Raw genomic sequence first — 25,708 nt, 5'->3', positions numbered from 1 at the left:
AACCACTTTGACGCTTCAAAAAGTTAATAAAGACATTGTAAACTAATCCATGAATTGAGCAGTTTAGTCCAAATTTTCGGAAGAAACACGATCACTTTATATGCTGAACAGATTTAAGTTTTTATACAGATAAACATTCACCCATGCACACATCATTTGTGGTAAACGGAAGTTCAAGCATGCTTGCTTGACATGCGAGAACCAATAAAGTTCATTCTCATGTTACGCAGCACATTTGAGCTTCCGCAAGAACCAATGAGGTTTGTTCTTGCAAGTCAAGCAGGTTCAGCTGAGCTTCTGTTTATGTTCGCTGATCAATGTTTATATGTGAATAAAAGCCTAAATTCAATCTGTTCATAAAGCGATCATGAAAATCGAATCATTTGGACTAAACCTCTCAATTATTTCATTCGTTTTTCGATCACTTTATGAACTTTTTGAAGCGTCAAAGTGGTAGAAGCGCAGCTGTCAATGGAGTACAGAACTTTCTCAGATTTGATTTCAAATATCGGTAATACTTTACAATAAGGTTTCATTAGTTAACTACTTTAGTTAACATGAACTAAGAACGAACGATACTTCTACGGCATTTTAATTTGAATACATGTTAGTTACATAATACATAACATTTAATAACACATTATTAAAATCAAAAGTTGTATATTTTAACATTAGTTAATGAACTGTGAACTGACATGAATAAATGAAAGACTGTATTTTTATTAACCAAGATTAACAAAGATGAATAAATACTGTAACAAATGTATTGCTCATTGTTCATGTTAATACATTACTGTAACTAACAAATGAGACCTTAAAGTGGAACCAAAATATCTTAAATGTGTTCCGAAGATGAACAAAAGTCTTATGGGTTTGGAACAACACAAAGGTGAGTAAATGATGACAGAATTTTCATTTTTGGGTGAATATCCTTTTAAGGAATCAAGCAGCAGAAGCTATGCTAAACATCAATATATAGGCCTACCTCTGGAAATCGACTCTATGTTTTCCCTTTTTTTTTTTTTTTTTTGATAAAGCTCATATGAGTGCATCTTTAATTGCTAATTCACTCATATTTCGATATGTTGATGTGAATTATTATATGATTTTTTAGGCAGTAATTCATTTTTGAACACTGAATAATTATTCATTAATTGAAGACAGCGCCGGGTGACATTAATTCCCAAACTCTTGTCTCTCCCTAATGACTTTTATAAAACCATTGATCTTTTTCAACACAAGTCATTAACGTCTCCATCATTTATTCTGAAGCTGTCCCATAATTGCAAACTTTTTCATGCTGACTTCACTGACCTATAGAATGAGGTATAAGCATTCATGTATGTGAATCTGACATTCTTTAGCCTTATGTTGCATGTGCCATGGTGTGTGTTTGAGTAATTATTTGTGTTGATTATCCTTACAGCTATAAGTGCAAAAGGCTAAACCAACCAAATTGTGCATGAGACCTCAAAGCTGAAAATGAAAAAGAGACACTAAAGACGCTTTAATAGTATTAATAGTATTTTTTATAATTAGTTCTCAAAATATTTCTACATCTTTAGTTATTACAAGTAGAAAGAGAAGACTAAAAAAATATCTGCTAACATTAATCCCAAGTTAGAATTTTACTCATTGTCATTGTTGTTTTTGTAAAACTTTTTAAATTACACAAATGATACAGTATATTATAGTATATTTTGTCAATTCCTAAATCGTTTTGTAGTACTTTCAGTTACAGAACAGTTTCACTGCTGAAAATCAACATGTGTATGTGAGTGTTGTAATTGTGTCAACACACTCTTCTGACAATAATTTGCACAAGATGGCAAAATCTTATACAAAAATGTATAGAACAATAATAGGTAGACTATTACATTTAGGTTTGAATCATACGCTCTACATTTTTACCATTTCATACGGACTCTCATGACACTGTTAGCTATGTGTGTTTTAGTGTTTTCTGCGCTCCAATGTGATCCAGATGCCTTGCTCTGGTCGCAGCACCAGTTCACCCAGTGGCCGGAGTTCCTCCCTCTTCTGACATGCCACTATGTTAAAGTAGCGCAGAATATAAGCCAGAATAACCTTCTCCTCCATTATAGCAAACCGCTGACCTGAATACACAGAAACATAAAAAAATGTTGGGAGCTAGAATAATAAATCAATGAAAAGTATAATGTTTGTGTGTAGGTCTCACCGATGCAGTTGCGAAGACCGGCAGAGAAAGGAATGAAGGAATAAGGATGTCGACCGACACAATTCTCTGGCAGAAAGCGCTCAGGACGGAACTCTTCAGGGTCAGGGAAGAAGCGTGGGTCACGGTGAAGGGCATAAGTTATGACGATGGCATTTGCTCCTTTAGGGACTTTATAGCCATCTACAGAAGGCATATGACACACACACACATACACACACAAATATCATGTCAGATGTCCATCCTTATAGTTTCTCAGAATAGGAAGGAATAGCTCACCAAGAGATTGTCATTATTTAAAAAAAAATCTTCTATCTATAAATTAGGAACGTCTGTCTGTCTGTCTGTGTGTGTGTCTGTTATTCGCATATCTCTCGAACCGTTATTCTGATGGATTTCAAACTTGACAGGTGTCCTGCTACGGGCACGAGTAAGTGCAGTGCCAAGTTTGACGTTGTTTGGATTAGAAATGCAAAAGATATCGGTAAATATATCGGTAAAAGAAGCACACATTGAAGATGTTTAGATGATGTTTAGATGATGTTTAGAAGGTTGTGGTTTAAAAATAAACATTCTGACATAAACACTCTGTCAGCTAAACATTAAGTCAGCTACACTGTTTACTTCTGAATATTATATTTTCTTCACGGCTAACATTTGTAGTAGCCTATTCACAAACTGTTTGTTCAAGCGTAGAGTTTTTTTACGAAGTTCACTGTTACCTCGTTTCCACCAAAAAAGAACTGGTTCGGAACTGGTGCTGGTTCAAAGTTGGTTCATATTGATCCTATATTGGGGTCAGAAGAAGACTCTTTCTTCAATCGTTGTACTATCTTTCTTTTAGCGCTACGTTTTAAGCAATGGCGGTCACAACCTTTCCCGTCGTGTTGTTGGTCACAATAACTCCGCCCCCAGCCCCCGACGTAAGCATGAAGTGGTAAAAGAATGGTTCTAGTCCAGCAAAGAGTTGGTGCCGCTTTGGAACCAATTTTCCTGGCCGAGAACCTGTTCTTTGGCTGTCGAAACACAAAGAACTGGTTCGCGAGTAGGCACCGGCTCTGAACCGGATCTTAAAATGCTTTGGTGGGAAAGGGGTATCTGTAGCCTGCTCCCTGAATCCTCATTCATTTGTGGATGTTAACTGAATCTGTAAGGCAGCTACGCTGTTTACTCCTGAATATTATATTTCATTCTGGTGTGTTTTCGCTGTAGCCTATGCTATTCACCAATTAAACATATCCTATTCAATGCGTTCACAGTCTCCTTCACGGCCATCATTTGTAGTAATCTATTCACAAACTGATTGCTCAAGCATAGCCTGGTCTCAATGCTAAGTTATTACTGTGTCATGCGCGCTGAAGTTAGCCTGTAACTATGTGATGTTGAATATGCTATGCTAAATAGTTGCCCTGCCTATTCAACAGGATAGCTCATGTAGGCTATGCAGGCTTAAACGAGGTTAACTCTCCTCTTACCGATCGTGACGGCAAATCCCCATCTTTCCAGTGTAAGCCATCGTTACTTTTCATCATTGAAACAACCAAGTTAGCTGTTTATGTGTTCTCCTTTGTTGTGCTTAACGTTGTTTTATCGGTCGTTAACTGGATAGTAGTAGTAAACATGTCAAACATAGCCTGATCTCAATGCTAAAACTGGCTATTATGGCTACAATATGTTCTATGAAAAAATTTGGAGTTAAAAAACTTCAGTACATGTTGAATGCCGTATCTCCGGAAACGTCACGCTTATTCATTTGTGGATGTTAACTGAATCTGTTATAATGTTACACCATACCACTTCATTAACTGTATACTACTACTGTATCTACCCTGCACTATATGTCATATACTGTTTATACTGCACTACCTGTCTCATCTATACGGTTCACATTGCACTTTTCTGCATTTTTGCACTTCTGGTTAGACGCAAACTGCCTTTCATTGTCTCTATAATTGTAATCTGCACAATGACAACAAAATTCAAACTCATGTAAATCTAATCTAATCTAATCTAAACTCCCGCTACCTGTACACATATACCCAGGGCTGGACTGGCCATCGGGCATACCGGGCATTTGCCTGGTGGGCCGACGTGCTTTGTGGGCCGATACATCTCATACTTCTTTTTTTTTTTTGTCTGAACGGCCCATAAAACTCGTATATCGGCGGCCCTTGCGTTTAGTTTTGTTTAATTGGCGGCTCTGGGATCTTTGTGCCGGTGTAATGCATTGGACAAAAAAGTCAGCGTAGGTTTTTCTTTTTCACACAGACCGGCGCATGATGAAACGCGTAGATCAGCAGCCCATTGGTTATTTTCTTGATTGACACTGGGCTGGTCCAATCACATCTTTAAACTCCTCCCCCTTTGAGCTCTGAGTGAGCGAGCAGTGTCAGTGTGTATCTGTCAAAATAGTCAGAGCGATGGAGAAGAAACGCAAGGAATGTGCAGAGAAATAGCGTGAAAAAGAAACTTCAAAGGCCCTTCAAGTGTCTGATGAGGATAGCGAGGAGGATAAGGAGAGAGATGAGTGAGTGCAGAGAACTGTGTTAAGCAGAACTAGGCTACTGTCACAACAACACTTATGGTGTGTTCACACCGAACGCGAATAGAGCGTCAAATACGCGTCTATCGCGTTTAGTTAGACGCTTGAACATTCGCTCGAGTTCAAATTTTTCAACTTGCAACGTGTCGCCCAATTCGCGTCATTCGCAACGCCCGGCGCGAATGATGTGTCTATTCGTGTCTTTGCATTGACTTTGTATGTAATCTACTCGCCCAAATAATTAAATTCGCGTTCGGTGTGAACACACCATTAGGCTATGTAGGAAGCCACTACCCAGTTACGCATTATTTACACATCTGCATATTTGACGATTACGCATTTTATTAGAATTGTAATGAGACAATAATGAGTAATCAGTTTGTAAACCATATTTTTCTTCAAAATAAAAGCTACATGCCGTTTCCGTCAAAATAAAAGATCATGTGCTTATCTCTGTATAGAAATTAGTACGAAACTAATTATAAAAGTTGCTTTTATTTTTCAGTGCATTTGTTTTACAACATATGGCTATTACTGCCATGGGATTAATATTATAACTATTATTATGTAGTGTAATATAGACAGACACTATATCACAACTAAAAGAGTTTTGAGTTTTTCTTTGTTCAATTTGCACACTGAATATGGGTTGGAGCTCTTTATTTTTAACTCTCAAAGTGCACCAGACTGATGAATTTAACATTAAAAAGCACAACATTTTCTATAGTTATATAGTGGGCCAGTCTGGGCCAAAATGCCCGGGCCGATTTTTTGTCCCAGTCCAGCCCTGCATATACCCAAATACATGTCACCTAATATCACCATTATAAATTGTTATGCAACCATGTAGTTCAATTTTCCATATTTATTGTATGTCATTATGTCAGTATCAGTATTTGCTTTCTACCATGCACGTATGCAACTTGCAACTTTTGCTGTGTAATTGTAACAATGAGCACTCAAACACACCAAACCAACAATTACTAAAAACACACACAAAAACTGATTTTGCACGGGCACTGCACTAGTTATAAATAATTACAATATAATAATGATGACATTAATGTTGCTTCTGTCATGAAACTGCACAAGGAACATGGACAGAGGTGATCCAAACGCAGGCTTTAATGAGAGGAAGATCCAGGGACAGGTACAGGGAAACATGCAGGGGTCAAAACCAGGTAAGCAGTCCAGATCAGCAAACATATAATGCAAGGATGAGGCAAACGGGAAGACCAGAAACAGGCAGGGAGTCCAGGAACCGTGAAACTAGGAAACACTAAGGAACTAGGAAACACTAAGGAACTAGGAAACACTAAGGAACTAGGAAACACTAAGGAACTAGGAAAACGCTTAGGATGCAGTGAGACACATACAATACTGAGCAATGAACCAAGGGAAAACTCAGGCTTAAGACAGATGCGCTAAACAAGATAATCAAACACAGGTGCATGAAATCAACCATAATCAGTCCAGGGTAAAACCTAAAGGAAACAATAAACTAGGAAGGAGTGCCCCCCAGCGGCTCAAGCAGGCACTCCAGGCGCAGATCGTCACAGCTTCAAACACGTATGCTATTATTTCTTCAGTGGAAAGAAAAAGATTATGCCCTCATAATCTTTAATCAAAATAACTTTTGTCTACTTCTTGCAATTGCATCTCTTTTCTGATGCGTTTACTGGCGCTAGTGTGGGACAACCTTTCACTCACATGAGATCACAGCAATAGCAAACCACAACAATCCAGTCAATTCCAGATGGACAAAATCAAGTCCTGCACTACATTTTGTCTTGTTTGAGAAGCCATTTCACTCCGATATATGTCACAATAGAGAAGAAAAGACTATCACAACGTCTGTTTCATATTGAATTTGTTTTATTAAAGGGCCCCTATTATGCTATTTTAAAGTTTCCTAATGTTGTTGTGGAGTCTCCTACAACATGTTTACATGCATCAAAGGTAAAAAAAAAACCCTGTTTAATTTCCTCATAATATACATATGCACATCATCACATTTTCAATGATTCTCAAACGACTCGTCAAATGCCTCTAAATCAATCCCTCTAAATCCCTCCTTTCCGCGAGCTACTCTGCTTTGATTGGCCAGACAGCTCAGTCTGTTGTAATTGGCTTACCGTGTACAGAGCTTTGAAAATGAAACCGCCCATTGCCATAACAACGTAAGCTCTACTTGTCCTGAGGCTTCCTACACCGTAAACTAAACACAGTAACGAACAATGACGTCGATTTGACCATATCAATGCGAGCGCAAGTCCGATGATGAAACACTGGAAGAGCTAGTTAGTTATTCAACCCGAACCATCGCAAGGACGACTCGAGCAGGATGTTTCACAGTGATACGCTACTCAGTTTGAGGTACATAATAAGATGTTGCAACTGTAATTCCTCACCATCAGCATTAACAAGTGCATGTGCATCAACAAACCGATTAGTTTACTTGTACTAATTTATTTACCGAGTATTTTTCTAATATATTGCGGTGAATACGTGGAAACTGTATCAATAACAGTGCATGTATGCAATGTACATTAGCCGAGCTCTAGAGTGAATGATATGATGTAACATAAACGTTGGTAAAACAAATATTTCTTCAAAGTAGTGAGAACGATAGACAATCTGCATTAATAGACACAGTTATAGGTAATAGTGGCCCACAGCTGATCAGCAGAAGTATTTCAGTAAGACAGTGATAACATGAGTTAGCCAGGAGACCAACACAATATAAAACTCAAAACTAAGTTTTTTTAACACAATCTTTCAAGAGCAAGCGGTGTGCGAATCCTGCAATAAACTGGCTTTACCTTCACATTGTAAAGCACAGCGCCGTCTTCTCGACATGATGCTTTCCAGTATCCACAGGAATCAGCTGCAGTGTTTGAGGTTCAAGTTTTCCCTGGTGTCTGCGCGTGCAATAAGTGGGCGGGCAATATACTAATGTTTCGTCTTGACGTCACAACGAAACAGCTTATGATTCGCTTGAAAAACGATTAATTTAATTGACTCAGAGTCGACTCTTACTTTTGAAAGACAATAACTTAATATACGGTGCACTTTCAGATTTAAAACTTTGCAGGATGTTTTCATTCACTTAGAGCTTTGTTATTACACACTACATGAAAGGTCATTTTCAAAAATCCATAATAGGGGCCCTTTAACTGATGAATAGACAGAGCAAAATGGACACAAAAATATACTAAAAGGTGTAAATTAATGAAATTCCTCATTACTCAATGCATACATGACTTAAAGAATGAATGAATATGAAGAGAAGACTAATAAAAGGAACTCACTTATCTGTGTATCCTCGCAGATGGTTCGGGCAAAAAATGGAACAGAGGGGAAGAGACGCAGAGACTCCTTTATCACACACTCCAGATAACGCAGTTTCTTCAGATCCTCTGTGTTAACAGGCCTCTCAGACTCGCCTGACACACACACATTGCAAAAATGATTAAAATGAGTTTCAGGCTCTTTTAGCTCACAACAATGTTTCAACTATACTAGGTGTTTAACTGCATAATATGAACCACAAGTGGGCTTAACACACCAAAAACCTCAAATAGTTCTTGTTGGGCCTTTCTTTGGATTTCAGGATGGGAACCTAACAAGTGTATGGCCCAGTTCACGGCAGCCGCTGTAGTGTCATGACCCTGCAAAATATTGCAAAAATGCTAATTGAAATAAAGCCATCAGGATATAACAGCACTCTAACATGAAGTTATTGTAACAGTTCCTGCCTCAAACATAAAGGTGTCCACTTCCTCCTGGATATCTTTGTGAGTTAACTTTTTCCCATCCTCATCGGTTGTTTTCAACAGCATGTCCAAAAAAGCCCGTCTTTTCTTCATCCCCTGATCTGATTCGCTGTCGGACTCAATGTAGGTGATGTACTCTGCCCTTTCATAAATCACCTGTGTCAGAAAAAAAAACAGGTGATCAGAATGCAGCCTTGACTAGATTGAATGTGGATGGATACCATAGGCACTCACACTCTCTGTGAAGGAGTGAAGAACCTTCAGACTACGGTTGTGTTCTCTGCCTTCGCCAAAATAGTTATACACAAAATCAGGCCAGTACCAGGGCATCCTCTGGCGCCTAGTGATGATGTCACTCATTCTGCACCAAAAAGAGAAAAAAGGTACTTGCAAGTAATTGACTGTGATGATGTGTTTCCACAATTATCAACATCACAAATCTATAACCCTTTTTCATATTTTCATTTCTGTTAATTAATATACATTTATCGCAGTAAACTTTGTGTTAAATTACCGTGGCAGTAAATTACAAACACGAATTAACACTGCTGCGAGGGTGTTTCTAATATAACGGCTAAGGGAGTGATGGCAAATATCACATTATTCTCTCTTGTGACCAACATAATCAATCTCTCAATATTTTTCACTCTTTTGGAAAATTGTAGAAACACTATCATGGATTTTTCTTTTGATATTGGAGCAAATGGGAATACAAAAATTAGATTTGCTGTCATCTCACGTTCACCGCTTTAGAAGTTTACCCAACTATGACAACTTCTGAAATGTGAAAAGGGTCCATGGACTGTTTAGAATATAGCATGCTATATATATTTAATTTTTTAATTTCTTTTCTTAACTTCAGGCTAGAATTATTTTAAGTATTTTGAAACTTTCAGAGCACTGACTACAACTCCAGACTATCTGTGACCCTGGACCACAAAACCAGTCTTATCTGTCTTTTTTTTTTAAATGGATATTTATACATCATCTGAAAGCTGAATAAAGAAGCTTTCCATTGATGTATGGTTTGATAGGATAGTACAACTATTTGAAAATCTGGAATCTGAGGGTGCAAATAAAAAATCTAAATATTGAAAAAATCGCCTTTAAAGTTGTCCATTTCTGTTGGCGATTTTGCTGCGTCCACTCACAAAAATATTTTTTTTATATATTTAAGGTAGGAAATTTACAAAATATCTTCATGGATCATGATCTTTACTTAATATCCTATTGATTTTTGGCATAAAAGAAAAATAATTTTGACCCATAGAATGTTTTGTTGGCTATTGCCACAAATATACCCGTGCGACTTATGACTGGTTTTGTGGTCCATTTGATAAAGACACAATCATTGCATGGCCTTCACCCTATTCAAACAAACATGACACGGAATAAAAACTAACTCGCCAACCCAGATAAATACACACAGTCATTTGCACAGTTACAAACCAGCATTGATTTGTACTCAGATGCACAGTCCAATCTGTCTAATATCCACCCTAAATATCCCTGCCATATTAACACTAATGTATAAAAAAAAAAAAACACTTACCTGTACACACTGCGCACATACTCAGAGTCATAGTTGCTCTGTGCATAGATCTTCTTCCCCATAGCAGTCTCTGAAATGCAAACCAGATCTGTTTTTAAGTTTGACATTTGCTCCACATCCTCAAAGTACTTTCTATTGTCATTAGCACTAAAAATTAAAACCACCATTAACACACAAAACCGTGTACCTTTAACATCAGCCCAAAATGTATAAATTGTCTATACCCTGAAGCATACATATTAGACTATCAGTACCTATCCTGTTAACAGTCAGTGTCCTAGCTTGACACTTGGCGCCCTTTTTTTTTTTTGACTATCACATATTTGATTAATCATCATAAATATAATTTGAAACCTTACTTAAAATTCATAACTTGAAATTGGACATTGCATTACCATGGAACCGGTAATTTATAACCTTTTAGCAGGCTCAAGTTCCCTTTCGAGAGGTTCCTCCTATTGCGTAAGTAGCTTACGCTATGGGAAAACTCCTTTTCTCGAGAAATATTGAAGTCTTTATGTAAAACGCATTGCAGCGACACAGCATACAGCAATGAGCGAGGCAGCTCGGTCATTGGCTGTGCTGCGGCAACTGCACGAACCTATGACGGGGCGACTCTGAACCCGCTTCCAATGAGCGTGCTTCGCGCCCGCGCGCGTCAGAACCCGCCAAGATGGGCGTGGCCAAGGGCTATATATTGTGCGCCCCGTCGTCTGAGTTCTTTAGATTTAATCTCCTTCAGCAAAGACCTTCTCTTCGCTGGATCCTCCGGATTTTTGGAGTCTCTTTGCCGCCGCCGTCGACAAGCCTACAGCAGGACTGCTTCGAGGACGCCGGCGCCTTCAGCCGCCTTCGATCGCCTTCTGCTAAGCCATCCGGCGCGCATCACCTATATCCTTTTCAAAGCTACCAGTGTTCGCCCCCGCGACACTTTCTAAAAGAGCAAATTAACTGGGCGTTATTTCAAATGTCTTCCTGCGCCTCGTGTCGAGGCCCTCTTCAGGACGGGGATCGTCACATCATTTGCACCCGCTGCCTGGGACCGAACCACGCAGAGGCTGCCCTTACTCGAGGCGGATGCCCCGTGTGTGACGCCCTGGGCCTCACCGAGCTGCGCGCTCGCTTTGCCGCTTTCGCTGCGAAAGAGCCCACCTCCACCGTGCTACCATCCCCTCTGGTCGAGCCGCGCAAGAAGAAGCGCCGCTCACAGAGGCCGCCAGAGCACGCGGTTTGCAGTGACGTCACGCCGGGCCAATCCCCGCGTGCTTCACCACCACCCGAAGACTCCCCGCCGCCAGTCCAGTTCACACAGGCCGACCAGCACCCCTCCAGTAGAGCGATGGGTCTCGTCTCGTTTGGCGCGTCAGGGGATGACGACGAAAAGGATGACAGCCTTTCCTTTGATGCTGCATGGCTCGTCCTTCGACCCCGAGCCATCGACGTTAGCGGGCACGAGCGTGGGCTCCAGCATGGACTCGGAAATCGTCCGCATCCTGTCTAAGGCCGTGGAAGACCTCGGGCTCGATTGGTCTTCCCCGAAAGAACCCGCCCGCAGCCGACTGGACGAGTGGTTCCTGCAGGGGCGCCGGCAGGCTCCTCGGCAAAGGCCCTCCCCTTTCTTCCCGGAAGTTCACGACGAACTCACGAAGTCGTGGAAAGCCCCGCACTCTGCTCGCCTGAAGCCTTCTTTCTCTTTGTCGCTCTCCTCTGTGGACGGCGCGAAAGAAAGAGGCTACGAGGGGACTCCGCCCCTCGAGGAGGCTGTGGCCAATCACCTGTGTCCACCCTCCACCGCTGGATGGAAAGCCAAAGCTTCTCATCCCTCGAAGCCTTGCCGATCTACTTCAGCTCTCGCCGGTCGCGCATACGCCGCCGCCGGAAAAGCTGCGTCAGCGCTTCACTCCATGGCTGTCCTCCAAGTGTTTCAAGCTAAACTTCTCCGCACCATGGACGAGTCTGGACCTGATCCTGAGGCATTCAAGGATCTGCGCAGCGCCACTGACATAGCACTGCGAGCCACAAAAGCCACCGCCCAATCCATCGGCCGTGCTATGGCTAACCTGACTGTCCTTGAGCGCCATCTGTGGCTGACGCTAACAGAGATGAAGGATGCAGATAAGGCGTCGTTCCTCGATGCGCCTATCTCCCAAAGCGGCCTGTTCGGACCAGCGGTGAAGGAGTTCGCTGAGCGCTTCACCGAAGCCCGTAAGGATTCGCAGGCTATGCGACACTTCCTGACCAAGCGATCTAGCTCATCGCAGAGCCGCCAAAAGCCGCCTCAGCAGCAGCGAGTCAAGACGGCGCCTCTCTCTCTCAGCCCAGACCTGAAACTGACTTTCGACGCCGCTCGCGCTCTGCCAACAGGAAGCAACCGCCCGAGCGACGGGGACCCCGGCCCAAGATTGTGCTGAACCCAGAGCCTCGTAAGTCTTCCTAGCTACAGGGAGAAAGAGAGAGAGCGCGTGTCTCGCAGAAGCCAGACCGCTCTCTCCAAAACGTCTAAAGCATTACCCAGTCCCCTTACAGGCGGCTGGAAATGTCTGTACAGCAGCCAATGGGCCAGCCGCACAGCTCGCTCACCTGCGAACAAACGCCGTTTTTACGGCGACACACAGAAATCACATAAAGAGCCATTTTCTGCCTGTGTCATTAAGGGGTCACGTGTCCACACTAAAGTGCGCATTCCCACATATCAAAACTGTCAAAGCAGTGCCAAATGCTTTCCCAGCTCAGGCTGGACGCCCCATAAATGTAGATTGTGTGCCCACTGTCATGTATGCACCACTACACATAAGCACTGTTCCCACAGTTATAAACACTTCCCCAGTAAAAGCGGGAAATTCTATAAGAGTAGCGTGTGTGCCCGCTGTTATGCATGCACCCCAACTCACAAACACTGTTTATATGGCCAAAAACCTCCCGCCACGAGCGGGAAGTTTTATGAAAGTGGCGCGCGTGCCAACACAGTCTATGCACCCCCACCCATAAGCACTGTCCATACAGTCTTAAACATTTCCCCAACTCACACTGTGAGCATTACAGATGTGGCGAGCGTGCCTGTAATCTCACACGCGCCCCTGCACTCGGCATTCAACAAAGCTGCTCAGCGCGCGCCCGCGCCTCTGAGAGCTGTAAGCTCAGTATTAGCACAGGGCGATTTGCCGGCGGGAGCCATACGTCACTGCGACACGCCCCCAGCCAGCATTCAGCCCATATCTGTGCGAGCGAAAGCTTGGGAAAATATCCCCGGCATGCCGAAATGGGTTTTGAACATAATAAAACACGGTTGCTCGCTTCAATTCGCTCGCAGACCGCCCCGCTTCACAGCGGTGGTCGAGACGAAAGTGAGAAAAGATGTTTCACATGTTCTACGCACCGAGGTGCTCAAACTGATAGAGAAGAGCGCTATAGAAACGGTCCCTCCCTCTATGAGCGAGGCAGGTTTTTACAGTCGCTATTTTCTCGTCCCGAAGAAGGATGGTGGTCTCTGCCCCATTCTAGATCTCAGACATCTGAACAAAGCTTTAATGATTCTCTCGTTCAGAATGTTAACAACCAAACATATCCTCGTGCAAGTTCGCCCAGGGGATTGGTTTCTATCTGTGGATCTGAAAGACGCTTACTTTCACATTCCGATAGCGCCTCATCACAGGCCATTTCTGAGATTCGCTTTCGAGGGACAGTCATACCAGTACACAGTACTACCATTCGGCCTGTCACTGGCACCCCGTACATTTACGAAATGCATGGATGCAGCACTTTCCCCCCTGAGACAGCGGGGAGTGCGAATACTGAATTATCTCGACGATTGGCTAGTCCTAGCACAATCAGAGAGCCCGTTAGTGACACAGGTCTTGGATTATCAGTCATCTAGAACGTCTGGGTCTAAGAATCAATTTTGCAAAGATCATGCTATCCCCCAGCCAGAATATTTATTTTCTGGGAATAGTGCTAGACTCAGTGCAGATGACGGCGCGCCTCTCATCAGAGCGCGCGCTCACTATCCGGCGCCTTGCAACATCGTTCAGAGCGGGCGCGCACGCCCCCGTCAAGCGATTTCAAAGGATGCTCGGTCTCATGGCCTCAGCATCAGCTGTACTCCAGCTAGGATTGTTGCACATGCGTCCTCTCCAACGCTGGCTCAAAAGCCGTGTCCCCACTCACGCGTGGCGCTCGGGCCACTTTTTAATCAGAGCGAATCACGGCTGCATAAAAGCCCTGACGCCCTGGAAAGCTGTCGACTGGTATCAGTCCGGTGTGAGTCTGGGCATGAACACAAGGAGAAAAATGATCACGACAGATGCCTCCGAAATAGGTTGGGGGGCCCTGTACGAGGGCAGGCCTGTCTCCGGCTTGTGGTCGAACCCGGAGAAGCGCCTACATATAAACTGTCTGGAATTGAAAGCGGTCGCTTTGGCTCTCAGAGCCCTGCTTCCGTACCTGAAGGACAAGCACGTCCTGGTCCGAACGGACAACATGACGGTAGTCTCGTACATAAATCGTCAGGGTGGACTCAGGTCGAGCTCCCTGCACTCGATGGCCAAGGAACTCATCCTATGGTCCCAGCACAACCTGCGCTCGCTGAGAGCAGCGCATGTGCCAGGTGTTCTGAACCAGGGAGCAGACATGCTGTCCAAAGACAAAGTTCTCCCAGGAGAATGGTCTCTCCGCCCCCGACGATTCAGTGGTTATGGCAAACCTTTGGCAGAGCAGAGGTCGACCTCTTTGCCTCCAAGGAAAATGCGCACTGCCCTCTCTTCTTTTCAAAGAGCACAGACGCGCTCGCCCAAATCTGGCAGAGCCGCCCGCTGTATGCCTTCCCTCCGGTCGCGATGCTACCTCAGGTCATCAGTCGGATCAGGGAGGAGAAATGTGCAGTGCTCCTGGTAGCCCCACTCTGGAAGAACCAGACGTGGTTTCCAGAACTGATGCAGATGATGCAATCTCCCCCATGGCCGATTCCGCTGAGGCTAGACCTCCTCAGGCAGGCCAACGTGATGATCCTCCATCCCCGCCCCGATCTGTGGGCCCTCCATGCATGGCCCCTCAACGGGTTCCCGGGAACCTCCCCAGTGGAGTGTTGAGAACCATCACTGAGGCGCGAGCGCCCTCTACGAGGCGCTTATATGCCCAGAAATGGAAGGTGTTCAGTGACTGGTGTGAATCCAGGAACCTGAACCCTGAGACATGCGAGGTACCGAGTGTGCTCGTTTTCTTACAAGAGCTGTTGGAGGCAGGACGCACCCCCTCCACGCTCAAAGTATATGTGGCTGCCATAGCGGCATCACACGACCCTGTAGAAGGACGCACACTAGGGAAAAACTACCTAGTTGTTCGTTTCCTGAGGGGCGTCAGGAGGATAAATCCCCCACGCCGCCCCTCAGTGCCGATCTGGGACCTGGCCACGGTCCTGGACGCACTCAAAAGTGCCCCGTTTGAACCCCTCCGAACTGTGTACCTTAAACAGCTCTCGCTCAAAACTGCTCTCTTGCTGGCTCTCGCCTCGGTCAAGAGAGTGGGCGACCTGCACGCGCTGTCATCAAGCGCTGCCTGCCTGGAGTTTGAACCTAACGACAGCAGAGTTGCCCTCAGGCCAAAACACGGGTATATTCCTAAGGTGCTCTCTACACCCTTCAGAGCACAGGTGATATCTCTGGCCGCGCTATCGTCTCCAGCAGACGAAAGCGACGCTAATTTACTCTGCCCGGTCAGGGCGCTCAGAGTATATTTGGAACGTTCTGCCCTGTTCAGACAGACAGAGCAATTGTTCGTATGCTTTGGCGGCCTCACCAAAGGTCTCGCTGTTTCAAAGCAGAGAATATCGCGCTGGATAGTTGATGCTATAGCGCTGGCTTATGAAGCCAAGGGCCTTCAGTGCCCCTTGGGCATCAGAGCTCACTCTACGAGAGGCATGGCCTCCTCGTGGGCGTGGTCGAGTGGGATACCCATTCAAGATATTTGTGCGGCAGCAGGCTGGGCCTCACCGTCAACATTTATCAGGTTTTATAACCTACAGGTCCCCTCATTGCACTCCAACATACTGTCGGTCTAACTATGCATAGGCTGGAGTGTGTACATGCTGAGCATTATCTCCTCCCTTATAGGATCCGTCTCTGACTGACTTAGAGGGTTTTTCATGCATATCAGTACATAAAAATGTGCTTGTGTGTTTTCTCTGGACGCCCATTGGGCCGTTCCACATTGTCCCTTATAAAGCCCGCCTTCGGCCGGCTCGTTGGATAATTACTTTGCTTAAAGGCTCAGGCATCTGCCTCCGGCTTAATAGAGCGAAGTCAGCACGCACGGCGTTTTACATGGTGTTCCCATAGCGTAAGCTACTTACGCAATAGGAGGAACCTCTCGAAAGGGAACGACTCGGTTACTAACGTAACCTCGGTTCCCTGAGAGGAGGGAACGAGTATTGCATAAGCTGCCGTGCTTGTGCTTGGTCAGTTCGCTTCAGTCGATTGAACCTAAAGAACTCAGACGACGGGGCGCCCAATATATAGCCCTTGGCCACGCCCATCTTGGCGGGCTCTGACGCGCGCGGGCGCGAAGTACGCTCATTGGAAGCGGGTTCAGAGTCGCCCCGTCATAGGTTTGTGCAGTTGCCGCAGCACAGCCAATGACCGAGCTGCCTCGCTCATTGCTGTATGCTGTGCAGCTGCAATGCGGTTTACATAAAGACTTCAATATTTCTCGAGAAAAGGAGTTTTCCCATAGCGTAAGCTACTTACGCAATACTCGTTCCCTCCTCTCAGGGAACCGAGGTTACGTTAGTAACCGAGTCGTTTTGTGTTATCAGCTACCAATTTGGAACACAACTTGGTTAGAAACGGCTTGATTTTCTAGCTATTTTAGAGTCCAAATTATTTATATATATATATATATATAAATTTATATATATATATATATATATTATTTGTATATATATATATATATATATATATATACTGTATATATAGTATACAATGAAAAATGTTTAGTTTAGTAGCTACATTTGTTTTACAGTAAACTGACACTTGAAGTGCTTTCATTTCTGCATTGATCTGTTGAGTATCTTCTTTAAAAATAGACCAACCATGAATTACAACAATTTAAGATCAGATCTATGCTCAAAAAGAGGGGTGGCAGTTAACATGTTAAGGTTAAAGTGTATTCAGAAAATCACACAAACCACAGATGATGTCAAGGGCGCAGAGAGTGATGTGATTAAAGCAGTTGAAAGGCCCTTTTCCAGCTTGCTTCTCTAGTTTCTCTATGAGCACCTCCGCCTGCTCATTCATCACCTCAAGGAACTCAGTTAGTATAGAGAAATGAAATGTTGGAGTTAGCATCTTACGTCTGCGTCTCCACTTATCCCCAGTACTAATAGAAAGGAAAATAGAAGGGTATAAGACAGATATCCTTTATATCAGTGTGGATATTATTCACATCTACTTTATGGATAATTTGATAATTATTTGCAAAGGGATAATACTAATATGTTTACTCTTGTATTAAGAGTAAGTTAGTAAACAGTTTACCTGGTGAGTAGTCCTGTTCCCAGCCAGGGGTGTAGAAATTTGTATGCGTAGGCCTTGTCCATGTGAACAGGGTTGTTCAGCACTGTCTGTATTGTGTGGTAGGATTTGCCAAGAGCAATATAAAACAGAGAAGTGAGGACTTGTAAAAAAACTGACAATTGTAAAACTAAACAAAATTTGACTATTAGGTTTCCTAAAGACTGCGTCATAACACTAGTTTCACAATCTTGTCTTTTTTCACAAGTGTGAGGCATCTTGTTGCTGATTTGTGTCTTTTGTACACAGTAAAAACTTGCACTTCTTTTTACCACATTGGACTTTAAAACTCCACTGAAAATTATCTTTGAATATTTTCTTCTAATCTTAAACATCGTATGTATTTCTTTGTACATAGATAACATACATACATTATCTTTTTAGTTATAGTTATCAACTTTGTTGTGCTGTCAGATAAGTTCACAAACCAAGGTTATCTTCATCTTCAAACATTCGCTCATATTGTGAAATATACTGATTAGGCCAGAGACCCTGGTCATAGGTGAGTATTTCTATCTACATGCAAGTGGACAATAGAGTACCTCGATAGTCTCAGCATGGTATAAGATGAGAAATGGGACAGGTCCAATCCATAATTTAAGCAGAGGAGAATTCCGGAATTCATTTGTGTAGCCAACCAACTGACAAAAGAAATCTGAAAGAAATGTTTTAACTTTTTTTATTTTAATGCATTTGAAGGGTTACTTTAAGTCAAGTGCAACTGGCGTTGTTGACAGTAACATGGAGATGGACTTTTTATGTTAAATTTAATAGAGACTGTGGGTAGTAGTCATATTGGTGAGGTGACACAACTATATATTTCAACTAAGGTTTGTGTAAGTAAAATGATTTCACAATCGCTTATGCAAAATATTTACTATAGATTAAACATGTGACGCCTAGTCCCAGGCTTAAAATATGGCGAGGGAAACTGTACATTTTAGGTGTTTTTAACTGTTCATGATTTATTTTACGTCTTCCTTTTTATAGTATTGAGAATCAGATTTAAGAACAAGTCTCCAAATAATCTCAAGAAAAACATTTTGAGAAAATAAAAGATCTCATTTGTAATTTCTCATCAGAAATATTTTTGAATTGGGAAAATGTGGCTGATTCATTTGCTACAAACACATGACCTGCCAGAACTGAAAGCGAATGAAGTTGATTTTTTAAATACAATAGTCTGCATTGATAAGAAGTACACATATTAGGAAAAAAGGTTTTCGAGGAATTATAGCATATTACAGTTCATTATAATCATCCTTTTATAATTTACTTTAAAATATTTTCATGTATAAATTATATTTTTATTGATCAGGTTATAGCAGATTAAAGTAGGACGACCTAAAGATGCTGGGGGAAAGGGAAATGGACCGATATAAAGCTCCTCTTACCTCCCGCGTTCGATTTAAACTGCAGCGCGTTCCCAATGAATGGATATGTGTTTCCAATGCTCGGGATGGGCTTCAGCTCTTTCCAGTTGTGCAGGTAGTTTTTCAGCAGCTGGTAAGTGATATATGTCAAGAGAATAACGCATACTGCCACGGCCACGAACCCAAAGGTATACACACCGACAAACACGACCATCTTGAAAGTGAGACGCACGGCAAGCGAGTTGTCTGTCTCTATCAGCTCTCCAGTGAATTTACTGGACTTTGGATCATCCTGACAATAATTCCACAAGTGCTGGTACAACCCACTGAAATAACTAAAGAATTGCAGAACTGTTCAAAATCAAAATGTACTTTGAAATTACACAATTTTAAATTAGAAAGTTTGGTGTGTTTATGTTGGGAAATTCCCAATGGGAATTATTGGAAGGACTATTAGGCTACAATAGGATGTTTGAAGCATAGATGCGGTTAGAGTGAATGTCGAAGTGTCCCGAAAGAATAATTTGTATAGAGATCTGCCAGAAGAATCAGCCATGATGAATGGCATAACTGATTTGTACAGAGGCATCTGATGACCAAAATAAATTGCAATTCACAAATTTATAAATCGAGTGAGCCCAGAGCGATTTGTGTCCACAATGTACGTTTTAGCGAAATGTACTCAGACCACCTCCCAAGATGCTCTCGGGTTGGTTCAGTCTAGATCGTTTGGAGTGCTCACATATCGGCAAAAAGACCCCTAAAAAAGGACCAAGTGTGAAAACACTTAAGGATGTGTTCACACTTGTTGATAGCACGTAGGCTACAGTACATCACGCAGACATATTTGATGTCTGCAAGATGTATTTTTTTGTGTTTGCTCACCGGCAATATGTCTCTAAGATTTTCCTGTCAGATGTCAAATAGACATTTAGAAAATGTCTTTAAGATGTTTATGATTGTATGTAAAACTGAAGAATGTTTGTACACAGCAGATGCTTTCCAGACAGTGTGCTATGTAAGACATCTTGAAGATGTGCTATCTGGGTTGGTTATTTTGGTCCGGACCAAAAAAAAAAAAAAAAGATTCCTGGTTTGTTTAGCGTTCACACTGTAATTTTTAACACCGAACCTAAAGATTTTTTTTTTTTTTTTTACATATTTTCCGAGGGAACTTACAGAACATCCAAAACAATACTGTGTGCTGGGCTAAATGCACTCATTGTATGTGCAAACATTCAGTATATTGATATTTATACCAGCTGAGAACTCACAAAGAGCTTATAAAATGTGTAAAAGTGACAAAACAATGCCAGGAATTCCTCCGTTACACACAAACAAAGATTTGCTACAAGGAGACCAAACTCTATTGTCTGTACTGAACTGTAATGGGCAACGTAGCTCCTATCACAAGGAAAAACAGAATGCTTTATCATTCTGTTTAGAGTCACATCTGTGTGACATCCTGTTTTTTGGTTTGTTTAGATGCCTTTGGTCTGTGTTGAGTTCATATTTCAGTTGAACAGCACCAGAGTTTGTTTGTAAGCGGGCCTAAGTTGTAAGTCTCAGCCCACTTGTTTGGTGTGCACCATGGTTCGGATGGCAGCGGTCATGCATTCAAATGAGCCGCACTAACAAAGTAATCGAACAAAACAAAGAACATACCCGTCACCCATAAAAATGTTTGTAATTAAAGAGAACCATATCTTACATATTGTGCCTTTAATAAATTATAAAATGCTTTAGGATCATTGCAAAGACATTGTTGGCTACAATATATCCTGGAGTAAAATTCGCTTACGGAAAGGTGCGTTCAAGCCATGTCGTAATTACCGTAATGATTCTGAACTGTAAAAAGTATTCACGTGCTTGCAGAACTTGTAATTACAACATGTTAACTCGTAATTTTCTGAGAGCTACAATTTGTACAATGTGGCCACTGTGGAACCTGACCAGTGCAGATTTTAGTGTGAGTTTGACTTGAAGTAGTGCTGTGCAGACCGATCAGTGTATGTCATCAAAGTACAGCAAGAGCGATTCGTAAGCATATGGAGCTTTATTTATGGTAATTACGACATGGTGTGAATGCAGCAATACTCTGCCATGCCACTCCTGAATTTGTATGACTTCCAAGTTGGCCTATTCTTGTGTCTGCTAATATTTCTAGTTTCTAGGCATACCTTTTTAAAAATAAAGGCAAAATGAACAGCTATAATGATTAGGTAATCACAAAACTGTGCACATGCTTTTTCTTGATCGTTAATGCATGGTAAAAAGGTAGGCAATTGACTTTATTACAAATTTTACATACTGAGCTCATGGATTAAGATAAAGATCGTGTTCTAAGGGGTTAGAATTGTTGCATTATTCCAAATAAATAGATTGAGATTCACAAATAAATGTAAAGAGTTTCACAAAATTAATAAAATTCACAAATAAATTAAAAGAGATTTCCAAATAAATAAATAAAATATTTGCAAATGTATTTTATGACACAAACACAACTCTGCCTGGCATTCATTTGGGAATTGCTTTCTTTGCGTTTGTGAATTGCTTTCTGTGGATTTGTAGATCCCCACACGCATTTGTGGATTTAGAAATACTTCTAGCGTCAAGACGTGCAGGTGCAGGCAAATCCACAAATAAGTGGAATCCACCCACCATCTAGCCTACTTAAGCCAATCAGATAATAGTCATTTGCACTGACCATTCATATCACTCTCATGCTCCAACCAATTTTTTTAAATCAGGGTGGTCTTGCCCCAAAATAAAGGTGCGTTCACGCCATGTTGTACTTACTGCAATTACGATTTCAACTTGTAAGAAGCGTTCACATCCTCGTAGAGATACAGCTTGTAACTTAAGATGGGAATTGTCTAAGAGCTCCTAGTTGTACCACATGACTGCTGTATCACCTGACTGCTGCGGGTTCATTTAGGTTTTGATAGTGGTGCCATAGAATCAAATAAGTTTCTATTCTCAACAGCTCAGAATATAACGTAACGTGTTGTCATCTTCAGACTACGGTAATTACGACATTGCGTGAATGCAGCATAACTTTGCTCATTCATCTGCATTGGCTCAAATAGGAAGCATACGGCCCATTCAATTGGTACAGGAAAAGATGTTCAAAAAATTTGGATTGCATTAGACCATTAGACTGTGTATCAAGCCAGGTCGGTATTATATTTTATGAGCCTTTGAAAATGCCAGAAAAACAACGCTTAACATCTCCGTTGTGGGAGCAACGCAACGGTTTATGGAAGCCACACGTTATTCAAGAACAGAAAAGCATCTAGCACTTTATTTCACAGTCATGTTCCATGTATGTACTTATATCGCAATAACTGGGTATAACTACGATTACAATTTCCACATAAATTTCGTATTAAGACACAATTGTGAAATTTTTACATCGGTGAAAATTGTGGCTGTAATTTAGGGTGTCTGGATTTAAGAATGCTTATTGCATTAAAATGTTGCTATAGTTTGTTTTATCTGCCTGCGTGCATGTAAAGCATAGGCCTAACGTGAAGGTTTTTTTTATTTTATTATTAAAGATTCATATATCAAACATACAACAAGGCACATTGCAATCATATTCAGTCAATCTACAACATGAATTGAACATGGAGTACAACATTGTAAAAAAAAAAAAACAATGAGGCCTAACGTGAAGTTTGGCTAGGTTATGACATAAGCTTCCTCCGTCATTAAAGCATGACAAAAGAAATGTCTAGGTTGCCAGGATACGGTGATCAGAGTTGCAGTTATTCAGCTCCGCGGGAGAGGGAGGCATTGTGCGCGTGAAAGACTTCTTGGGTCGCCAGGGACAGACAAAACACTGAAGCTCATTCGAGGACAGGTTATTGTTTTAAATGTTTTATTGCTGTCTTTATTAGTGTTAAGTTTAATGTAGTTAGATACTGTAAGCTTCTAATAAATCATGCACACGTTAATCATAAAACCAATAGTCTTATTATTTTTAAATGTAGCCTATCAATTTAAATAAAGTTGGTATAAACTAAAGTACCTAAATTATTTGGCCAATATCATACTTTATTTTATATTATGTTTTTATATTATATCCCGTAACGGTAGCCTAATAATCGTATTGTAACTTTGCACTTACCTCTTCTGTTAGACTTAAAATTGAGCGCGTTGCCTAGGAAAGGGTAAGTTGGACTAATCCCGGGAACAGGTTTTAGTTCTCTCCATTTGTGCAAGTAATCTTTAAAAAACTGATATGTTGTAAAAGTCAAAACAAGTAAAAGTAAGACAAAAATTAGAAATCCGTTTAACAGTTCACCAACTTCCACATGCATTTTGATGTTTTGTAAGCAGTGGTTTTCCAGAGCTCGCCTGTTAAATGACTACTTGAAAATGTTGTTGGCTACATCCCCCTATAAAGACATGGGACGTGCTTAGGTTTTCAAATACACAAAATGACTCTCCTTGTTTATTCTGCACAAGCATATGGAATGTTTTATTTAACATGGAATAGAAATGACAAAGACTGCCTTTTTATGGGCTGAAAATTCAACATGGCTGAATATTTAAGCTGTGAATATTTCAATTCAAAACATTTCAAACACATTTTCTTTATTAAAAAAATAAATAATCCATAGTCACCTTTCATATTTCACTTCCAAAATTTTCAAACTGTTTAAAAATACAACCTATAATATTCAACAGGCAATTAACAGGAATAAAATCGGTTTCCCTCAATACCTCAAGGATATCGTATAGCTTAATGGACTAATACAGGGATATAAAAGACCAAACTCGCACCTTATTGGGGATGTAGGCTGTACTATAGGCGACAGGCAAGCAGATGGACTCTGAGCGATTCCCAGTGATATTGGCATTAAATCACCACTTGATCAATTAATACACTTTCTCTTCCCTTGTATTCTATTCTATATATATATGCCTACATGTACTGCATTAGATTAAACTGGGAAGGGTCATAGCACTTGCATATTGTTGTCCTATGTACATTTTTATGACTATAAGTCGTTCTCTTCAAATGCTATTGAAGTTAGAAACGTGTATACAATGTCGTATGTAACTTTAGAGACGGTCCATGTGCGAATGTCCAGTGTCAAGCCAACTTTATGCCAGTATATTACTGGGAAACGCTCAGCATTAAACTTTGCACGTTAAGTTCATATTCTGAGTCCATCTGCTTGCCTGCGAGTTTGGTCTTTTATATCACTGTATAAGTCCATTAAGCTACGTTAAGCATTTTATTTGTCCAGCAGGGGGATCATGAAGTATTGAGGGAAACCCTAGTAGCTAGTGCATGCACCACATTGCCGCAGTATAAAGTTAAGGCAACTAAACAACCAAGAGAAATATATGTCTCCCTCAAATGTAACATTGGATCAGTACATCTGCATCAGGGGAATAACATAATCTCGTTCACGGTAGAGAAAGATGCATGTAGGCTACACAGGAAAAGTAACCGTGAAGACAACATAAAAGATTTAACATAAAACAGCCGTCATAATAATAATGATAAAATATACACAAATACACTTAAATTGCTGTAAATTAGTTTTTATGAATGAATGAATAGCTTGCTCTAACTGTTGCTCTGGTCTTCGTCAACAACACGTGCTTTTGCACCACCTGCTGGTGAGGACGACTAACAGCAGATGGAGAGTATGCTCGGTAATCTACTGCTTTTCCTGCAGTTCCTGGATCTCAACCATAGACTGTAAAAAAATATGGACGGAGTGTCCGTGACATCCATAGACAGTATAAGAAGTGGACAGAGCCATCTCATTGGAACTCAGTTGAGACAGTTGAAGCCCATTTTTAGCGATTTCTGAGCACTTCCGTTCCTGACGCGCAGACTCAAACCGACTCAAACTAAGCTTGATGACGTGAGCAACCTGTCTGACAGACGTTAATCTTCTAGTAGCTGTGCGTGAAAATGGCCAACGTTAATCTTGCAGAGACGGGGAACTTGAGCAAAGAGTTCTTTGGCGTGAGTGAGCAGGAGTAAGTATTCCGTTGCTTTTATGGACTCATTATCTATGGGCTTCTCCCTTGACGGGACATCCCCCCGATTGCCTGCGAGCTTCTCCTCCTGTCTGTACGGTAATTTCTGTACAGCGCTACAGAGAGTCGAGTGGTTATGACGCAATCGTTAGCCTATTTTTACAATATCTGTTTCTACGGGGCCATAATGTAACATAGAAGGTAATGGAGCTCTGTATACATTGTCGTGTTTCTTTAGAAATAAATAATGGACAAATGGAGTCTTTAAACGCCTCAGATGTAAAGTTATTCGCTGTCAAAGTGACGCCAAAATGAATGGGAGTCAATGGAAATGCTAACGCAAGTGAAGTTCTGCTACAAGATGGCAGCACCCGGCCGGCTTCAACTTCCGGTCGATGGATTACCCCCTTGGTGACATCACCCATAGGTTTCTGAAGAGCGTTTTTGAAGCCTTAAGTGGGCGGGGCCGGTCGTCGCCATCTTGGCAGCGCGTCACCCCTCGTCACTACCGGATAAAATAAAATGGGCAAAGAGGCGGGACGTGGGTGGAGCTGATGTGCTAATGCTATATGCTACTGGCCTTGCGCTAAAGTGACAGCTGATTGAAGAAGTAAAGCCAATAGTTAAAGTTCATGTTTTTGCCCTTCGAAATATTATAATAGTTAAAAGACGTAACTAAAAGCGAGACTATGTGTAT

The 25,708-nt window shown here is 41.7% G+C and overlaps 1 protein-coding gene across 2 annotated transcripts; it reads right to left on the bottom strand.

Moving 5' to 3' along the window:
• Positions 1 to 1,901: 1,901 nt before the first annotated feature.
• On the bottom strand, positions 1,902 to 23,342 carry LOC130089493 (cytochrome P450 4V2). Of its 2 annotated transcripts, none has more exons than XM_056256814.1 (11): positions 23,135 to 23,342; positions 18,172 to 18,284; positions 17,594 to 17,679; positions 17,245 to 17,435; positions 10,068 to 10,137; positions 8,750 to 8,876; positions 8,498 to 8,671; positions 8,308 to 8,410; positions 8,051 to 8,185; positions 2,201 to 2,380; positions 1,902 to 2,117 (listed from the first exon to the last, which is right to left on the bottom strand). In XM_056256814.1, the coding sequence occupies exons 1-11, from the start codon at positions 23,325 to 23,327 to the stop codon at positions 1,954 to 1,956; spliced, it is 1,536 nt and encodes a 511-aa protein (XP_056112789.1). In that variant the 5' UTR covers positions 23,328 to 23,342; the 3' UTR covers positions 1,902 to 1,953. The 2 variants fall into 2 exon arrangements, with proteins under 2 accessions (XP_056112789.1, XP_056112788.1); XM_056256813.1 differs by lacking the exon at positions 23,135 to 23,342 and adding an exon at positions 19,024 to 19,251 and having other exon boundaries at positions 1,903 to 2,117.
• Between the last annotated feature and the right edge of the window lie 2,366 nt (positions 23,343 to 25,708).

The sequence above is a fragment of the Rhinichthys klamathensis genome, unplaced genomic scaffold (assembly GCF_029890125.1).
Source record: "Rhinichthys klamathensis goyatoka isolate OS25496 unplaced genomic scaffold, OSU_Roscu_1.1 h1tg000133l_1, whole genome shotgun sequence".
NCBI classification, from domain to species: Eukaryota; Metazoa; Chordata; class Actinopteri; order Cypriniformes; family Leuciscidae; genus Rhinichthys; species Rhinichthys klamathensis.
Note: the sequence above shows the minus strand (reverse complement) of the source record. Positions and strands in the feature narration are given on the sequence as shown.

Coding starts and splice junctions, on each gene's coding strand:
- LOC130089493 (XM_056256814.1), bottom strand. CDS start 23,327: ATGCATGTGGAAGTTGGTGAACTGTTAAACGGATTTCTAATTTTTGTC. Junction 8,672..8,749: donor TTCACTCCTTCACAGAGAGT/GTGAGTGCCTAT, acceptor TTTCTGACACAG/GTGATTTATGAAAGGGCAGA. Junction 2,118..2,200: donor CGGTCTTCGCAACTGCATCG/GTGAGACCTACA, acceptor CTGTGTATTCAG/GTCAGCGGTTTGCTATAATG.